This window comes from Anneissia japonica, unplaced genomic scaffold, assembly GCF_011630105.1.
Source record: "Anneissia japonica isolate Jap-2015-1 unplaced genomic scaffold, ASM1163010v1 scaffold142_len1259957_cov175, whole genome shotgun sequence".
NCBI classification, from domain to species: domain Eukaryota; kingdom Metazoa; phylum Echinodermata; class Crinoidea; order Comatulida; family Comatulidae; genus Anneissia; species Anneissia japonica.
Window position 1 is genome coordinate 1,140,688 of NW_022684560.1, and position 8,434 is coordinate 1,149,121.

Consider the following 8,434-nt stretch of genomic DNA (forward strand, 5'->3'; position numbering starts at 1 on the left):
GGACTTGTTCTGAGAAAAACAATCTAATTTAGGAAACTGCATAAAAGGATTGTTGCCCTGTAAGCTTAAGGATAATGGTTATAGTGACTAATGAGTGTAGTAAAGTGCTGATCAGTGTGTGTTATATTGCGGATGTAATGCGTACAATGTGGTGTTATAGCAAATGCAATACAAAATGGGTAATTTATTGCAAAATGTCTTGCAGTAAAAAGCAATTTAAAACCCAATACCATGTATGGAAATAGTGATATCTTACGATAAATAATGAATTCACGAAGAGAGAAGCTTTGCAATTACAAAATACAACAATTTCAAACTGAAAACCCCAAAAAAGAAGAGAAAATGTCATAATATCTGTCAATTGTGATGTCTATCATGCATGGTATGAGGCATCTGCAAAATTTAAAACAAAATCTGTAGTTTCAAACTACGCATACCTGTTGATAATTTTTGAAGGATTATTTTTCTAAAATTCAAATTTAATGAAATTATGAATGCTGTAATAATTTATTACATAATGTTATGCATGTTTTGGGGGCGACTGGGGGGCTGTCTCTTATACACATCTAGATGTGTATAAGAGACAGGCACTGCCCCTCACCTAGATACACCACTGTGATAACATTGTTAAATTCTAATTAGTTGATTTTAAGGATTTGGCCAGGGGGTTAATATAGGTGGGTGGAGGCCATGAAATTAGCTTTAGACTGGGTGGAAAACTTCAAGGCTGGGTGGCCCCTGCCTACCTCTGCCCACCATAACTACATCCCTGAGGCTGATTTTGGCCTGTGAAAATTGAGAATCTGAAGCCATTTATACCGTAATAGACATGTATCTTTTTAAATATTAATTTTATGTATTTAAAGTGCAAATTGCTGTATTTGTTTTTTCCTGACAATCCATGAACCTGTCCCCTTTCCCCACCCTGTAGAAGCATGCTCTACCAGTCTTGGTGTCTGGATTTTTAAGATGCGCTACAAAAATGTTTTGGAAAAAATGTTTATAATATTTTGTTGCATTTAAATTCTATACACCATACATTTCTTCCTGTACTGTACAGTAGATTTTAAACTTTGTTCAACTGTTATCTCTGGCAAGCTTGGTTTCCATATAATTGCTACTGTACACTGTTGCTATGGCATTTTTACTGCAATTCTTGCACTGTGGAGCTTTCCCCGACACAGTGGGGAATGCTTTCCGTTTTGACTGACCAATCAGTGTCGCCAAAGGAGTAGCGATTTTTATGGAAGCCAGGTTTATTTCTTCTTTGCTACTGTCCGGTGATCAGTTCAGCAACCTATGAATACAGACATATGCCTCACTGCAACTGTGTTGAAGTGTTCGCTTTTTCGCAAAGAAAAAGAAATAGTTATTCAATTTTGAACATTGGAATGGAAAGAGAGAATGGATGAACTGTCTGGCTCCATATCCCTGCCAATAGTGGAGCAGAGGTTAGCCCTCACCAGATGGTATGGTGGTCAGGTGGCTTATCTGTCAGATAGGCACCAGCCCCATTGTTGGCCACGACTTATACAAAAAAATATTGGCGTGGCACTTTCCTTGCCCATTTCCATGTTACCTATTTCACGTATTCCCGTAGTCTATCACATCTTATCATCATAAATAAACGTTTATAAAGAAATGCTTGTCTTCATTGTATTATTTGTTCATTTTAACAGTGTGTCACTGTGCCGCCTATTCAAGCATTTACGGTAGTGCCAATGCATCGCCTTCCCAATTATCACATTTGATGCGGTGCAAATTTTGAGAGTGTTGCGAATTCAAGAAAGGCACATACAGTATTCTATTATTTACAGTTACAACATTCCAATTTCTGGAAAACTTAATAATTGAATGGACAAGTTATCCAGTCCTTAGGTTAGTTGAATGACTCTAGAGAAATAATATATCTAAAATACAAATGTAATTTATTCATTTTAATTTTCAAATAAATGTTATAACTTCATTATCAATTCATTTGCGATATTATATATATTTTTGGCATCACACACAGACAGTATTTTTGATAATAAACATAATTTATACTTATGTAAATAACAAGACACATTAATAATTCTGGATTTATATAGCGCCCCATGTTGTCGCAACCTCGAGGCGCTTAACAAAAACAGATAAGAAAAAAAACCATAACTAATGTACAAATGTGGCAAAGACAAGCCAATCAAACTTGTTATAATGATTCTATTATTATTTATTATTGTATTTATGCCTGATGAGTGTGGGTAGCTTGCAGCTACTGCAACTGAGTTACTGTACTTCTACAAAACATCATTTTTGTTTTAAATACAAGATATATTTGTTGCTAAGCACATAGAGCCAGTTTCTTGCAATATGTGCTATATAAATAGCAATTTATTATTATTATTATTATTAAAACAAATTTGTAGCTAATAAATACAAATGGAATCGTTATAAATTTGTGTACATTATTTTATATTGAATACCAAATTTTAGTTCATTGCAATGACTGACACACCTGTTCATCCCCTGCTTTTCGCTGCTTTTTGTCTTGTTTTTGAATTGTTCTTGTATTTTTGCAGTGATGAAGTGTAATAAATAAATGACTAAATCTATTTCACTGTGTCCTGATCATTTCTACTGCCAAGGTCATGCATTATGCTGTGTCACTGGTGTAGCAGGGTCTTTTTGTCAGTTCCAATTCATTTTAATTAGATATAAGCTCTGTTTACATACCGTAGTCAAATTTGAAACTTACTTATAGTAGTACAATAAAATATTGCAAAAGGGTTTTTTTCAACTAATATTTCGGACTCTATTTTGATATACTGATCCTTCTCATATCTTGCGTTACTATAAATGAACACTTTTACAGAAACATTCTTGTTATAAGATTGAAAACAAAAAAATTATTTCCAATCATTATGTCTTTCCTGAGTAAAAGATCCCTGCCAAGGTGTGGGTGTGTCATCAAACATATTAAAATTAGGTTCTTATTTATTGTCAAATAATTCTTTAAGAAAGAATTCTTAAATATACCTTTGAAAATTGAGACTCTATGGCCTTACACTGTAGTGGGAATATGATATAAAAATATAAAGGTGGATGGCGCCTTTACATGTACTGTGTTTTTCTCAGTCAAGGAAAATTATTGGTTTTTGGTGTGCAAAAATGCACCATTTGGGGTACATTACTACCATAACCTACCATAACAACATATAGTAACACACTACTATATACATTTTCCATGCAGAGCATAGGTTTGAATATTTTTCATTTTACAGTAGTATAATAATAATATAATTCTTCCAATAAACACATAATGCAGTAGTACAGATAAAGTAGTATTTTTAATAATGTAAGCCATATTTTATCTTTGGTTCTCCACCACTTCTTTATCAGATTGCTTTTGGAAAAATTTCAATCTTTTAAATAAGTTCTTGTGACTTTAATATAACGATCCAATATCTTGTAAAACGATCTCAGTTGAATTTGTTCAAGATACTTATCACAACCTACAAAGGAATACATTTCTGGCCCTTTTCAAGGTTGCAAACTGTATGGCTATATACAGTACTGTACCTAAATTAGTGATAATAATTTTTTTATATCACATTTATAATTATAATAATGCCTTCTATAAAAATATACTTATTACCTTTCCTGATTGATGTTGTTATATATTAATACAGATGGTACTGTAACACATGTGCCTACTTTATCCCCATCCCCCCCCCCCTTCCACTTTGGAGGGTGTACTATTAGTACTCTGTAACACATTAGCTGTGCACAGCTTGCTAAGTGCTCTGCAAAATGTATTGTGTAAAGCACTACATAAAAATTGTTATTACAATGTTTCAGATTATCACATCCTTGACAAATATTATGTCAAGTAGGTAACACGTTGTATCATGTCTTTTACACTATTATAATGATAATAATAATAATAATAATAATTATATTATTATTATTATTATTATTATTATTATTATTACTACAGTATTATTATTATTATTACTACAGTATTATTATTATTATTATTATTATTATTATTATTATTATTATTATTATTATTATTATTATTATAATGGTGATAATTATTATTAGATTGATAATTTTGTTTATGTACATTTGAATAGTTAGGAAAATAGTTTGTTTTTTGCATTTGATAATGTTGACTGTTGATATTAAAATCATACTAAATTTACCATTTAGCTGTAACAGACTATTAAGTCAAAAGTTTACATAACTTATATAATTTTATATTCACATGTACAGTGCATAAATGATGCATTTCAAATCTTAAATGAAATACCATATTGGAAATTTTACTGCATAAATAGCATCCTAATTTTCATATGATGAAAAAACAAATCGTTAATATGAACCCATAAAAATGTAATATTTCCATATAATATCATTGATGAATATTCAATTTTTTTTAACAATACAAATCATTTTATTAGATTTCCAATGACGCAGTATAAAAATCAAATGCATATATCATATTCAGAAGTATGAAATGGAATAAGTTAATATACATTATACTTTTTATAATCCATAGTCTATTTTTTTTTTATTTAACTTTGTATAAGAAGCCCTGTATTTAAAATGCTTACAAGCCTTGTACAGTAAGCATAAAGTGCTTTTAAGACTAATATATTATTTTTATCATTATTATTTATTCATTTAGTGGATAGATAATATGTGGATGCACTTGGGATGTAATTCCTTGAGTAGTTTAATTGTATTTTGATGGAAAAATTTCAAGTCAGAGCATAATGGAATGAAGGAGTTGTGGATTAATCCCTGGGTAAATCCAAACTGGTACAAATTATTATTTCTCTGTAAATATTTATGTTCTGCTTGAAAAACTTCATCGGTTTTCATTAGGTTCAAATCAAATATTTATGATGTTTTTTTTTGTAGTGTTTTAACTGAAGAATTGTGCAGGCATGATGTATGTGCGGTATGAATTATGGGTAGCTGTGGCGTTGCTTGCTGATTTTACTCTAGCCAGTTCAGACAGAGAACAAGTTCTTGAGAACAATGGCTCAAAAGAATCCCATGCTGATGAGGACCACGGTGGCGTCCACCTAGTGCAGTGGAACTTTGACCACGTAGAGGTACCCCTCACGATAACACTTGCTGTCTTGCTTGTAGGTGTTGCGAAACTCGGTAAGAATGCTTATACTTTGCATTTGTACTGTATATGTTCTCATTGGATTAATTTTGACCAAGACAAAAGAATACTTTAATACCTAAATTTCCATAGAATAAATTCTATATTGTTAGTCTCAAAAGTGCTGCTGTCATTTACTTTATATTGTTCTATACTGTATCAGACTAACACGGCTATACTTTTTATTCACCATATAATACTGTAATTGTATTAATAATTAATAATGTTTTTGTGCAGTATTTTTAATGTTTTTATAACAAATTATGTGTTCTGCCAGTATTATTGCAATGCAATGTATTTTTATTTATGCAATATCTTTTTAAAACTTCCACTATAATAATAATTATATTAATAATTAATAATTTTCTTGTACAATATTTTTAATGTTTATATATAATGTTTGTAAGGCATCCTGTAATTGACTTTCACTGAACTGGATGATTTGAAAATAAATAATAAATAAATAAGTAAATAAATAATTCTACGCGTTGGTCAAATCATACCGCTAATTGCCCTTGGATCGCAATGTAGGTTTTAGTATAGAAACATTTTGTGCATACGTGTTCAGTCTAATCATGAATACAGTCTGGAAATTTTAGTGACACATGTACTATTAGTTGCATACGTTCACATTGGACTTCTGCTCGAGAATAACTCCAGTTCTTTCTTGGCAATGTTTGCTTGATATAAACACTCCATGGCCTGGTTAATTTGACCAAGGAGTATGTTACACACGCTTTCATGCTGATTTAGTTTGGTCTACCTGACAAAGTACATGGTTATATTTTGACCAAAACATGTCCAATCTATAACGTTTTGTCACTCACATAAAATACTAGCTGCAGTACAAATTCAGTTTGTATTGTATTTTATGGCTTAACTTATAAATAAAGATTCATTAAAAAGGTTTAATATTGTGGCTGCTTTCCATAAATGATAATTGATACTAACATCAGCTCTACTACCAACTTCAGATATACAAACAAATTAAAACTATATAAAATAGATTGAAAAAATGTTGTTTTTGGTATAGCAGTGCTTACTTCTTAAATTTATACTTTATTTTTAAAAATATTTTGTCTATCAATGAAACTGATGGAAGGTTTATCAACATATACTTAAAAATATTAATGATGTGTAGTTTAATCTAAGTGCACTGTCTTTTTTTAAGCACCATAAGCACCTCCACAGGTCGTTGGTATATAGCAATATTCATGTTTAATACTTATTTATTAAAAAGGATCAAAGATATTGAAGTCAACTAACAATTCAGACATTTCTGACAGACATTTTGCGATAAAAATCCTTGAATTGATCATACAAGCCATAAAAAAAGTCATTGTCATCCAACCAACTGCAAGTGAGTCACCACTTATGGGATGGAAGTGGTGCTCTATGAAGTAGAGTAGTCCATCAAAAGGCCTGGAAGTTGAGTTTGTGTTCAGTCATTGGAAAACATTCTACTGATGACTTGAACCTGTCTTCACCACCAAGCTCCTGCTCCCTATTTTATGAGCACATGATACGGAGTGACTGGGAAGTGCAGGTGTAACTCTCTATAGATGTTACTAGATGAGTTCGGACTTCAATGAATGAGCCAGACACCAAGTAAGCTGGATGTTAACGGTTTTATTCTATACAAAGTGTGAGCCTCCAACAAGACGCAGCTTGGCTAGTCGACGAACCCCCACGATAATAATACAATGTAGCATACGAATTGCGTATGGTACCATATATGAAGAAGAAAAATAAGAAAACAATAATCCCCTCCAAATAAATAAAAAAATTATCTGCAAACAATAATCCATGGAACTTGTAGTAGTATCAGAAACGGTGAAAATTATTAAGTTTATCAGAATCAATTCGACAATCGCGCAAGCCGCGCAAGCAAGGAATGGCCCAAACACCAGCTAAACTAGAGCCAAAAGAAAAACAAAATCCTAACTGTTATAACATCTGCGTAAAAAAATTACGCGCGCGCATGGACGGTTTCAATTCCCCATAAACAAGGAGAAAAGACCCTCATGCCACTAACACTAAAACCTGGAAAAACAAATCCTAACTTCTATAACCACATGCGTAAAAAAATTATGTGCGCGACCGGTACGCTCCCCTGCGCATGCTGTCGCTTTGTTGTTGTGGTACTGTTGTTTCTGGTTGTCCCTCTGTTTCTGTTCTGTGTTTGTTCGTTCTGGTTTTTTTTTCTGTTTTTTTTAATTTTTTTTAAAGCCACCTCAAGTCTACGGCACCAAACACTGAAAGCCTCAGTTCCATTCCCAACAAAGAATGGTGGTAATTCAACTTTTAACGGCGATAGGTAACTATTATTACCAGCACCAGCTGGTTGTGCATTACTACTACCCTGATTAAGGTCAGGGGGAGGAGATGAGGATTTCTTAGAATTTTTACCCGGTGCCATAACTATAGCGAGCCTAGGCCTAGCAATACTAACAACGATGTACGTAACCTAACAACAAATGCAAAATGAATTAGCTGATTCACGCTCAGCGAGCGTAGGCCTACACAGATGATATACGTGTACAGGTAGACGGACGAAATAACAAAATTATGGGGGATATACGAAATAAAGGATGTTAGGACTGAAACCATATAACCTACAAGGATATATATACCACAGGCTTTAAAAAAAAAATTATTATAGATACTGTGGCCTAGGGAAAATTGACACATGAAAAGATACAATCTTCGCTGCGCGTGATGTGGGATGAGTCTGGTCGGCTAGCTGATGATGAGGCTGCACACTACTGATGATGCGGCTCGGTTATCTCCGGTAAAAGAAGATAACGCCAGGTCACGGCACCAGTGTAACTCTCTACGGATGTTACTAGATGAGTTCGGACTTCAATGAATGAGCCAGACACCAAGTAAGCTGGATGTTAACGGTTTTATTCTATACAAAGTGTGAGCCTCCAACAAGACGCAGCTTGGCTAGTCTACGAACCCCCACAAGAGCGAGACTCCGCGGGAACATCCCATAATAGAGTCCTTGAAAGTTCGAAGGTTACACAGGTCCCTGTTGAGCATTTATCCCTCCACCATTAATAGGGCATTAAATAATTAACTCAAGTCTTAAATTTATGTGTTTTTGGTTTTGTCTATAAGGAATCAAACCAGATTTCATTGTTCTTGTATTTTGTACATACTGTATGTGACATGGTGGAGTTTAAATAGTTTGGTGGATAAGATGCTTTCCTTACAATTCCAGGCAGGGGCGGATTTAGGGAGGCCGGACTCCCCCCCCCCCCCTTCTAG

General features: G+C 33.3%; 1 protein-coding gene across 3 annotated transcripts in view; it reads left to right on the forward strand.

The window, feature by feature from the left end:
* LOC117106917 (Na(+)/H(+) exchanger beta-like) overlaps positions 1 to 8,434 on the forward strand; it is a 35,538-nt gene that overhangs the window by 3,577 nt on the left and 23,527 nt on the right. For 2 of the 3 annotated variants that reach the window (XM_033248456.1, XM_033248444.1), the window contains exon 2: positions 4,909 to 5,157. In XM_033248456.1, the coding sequence (XP_033104347.1) occupies positions 4,935 to 5,157 (223 nt within the window). In that variant the 5' untranslated portion in view covers positions 4,909 to 4,934. Of the gene's footprint in view, positions 1 to 1,817; positions 1,879 to 4,908; positions 5,158 to 8,434 lie in introns of all 3 variants that reach the window. The other variant, XM_033248449.1, reaches the window with a different exon arrangement.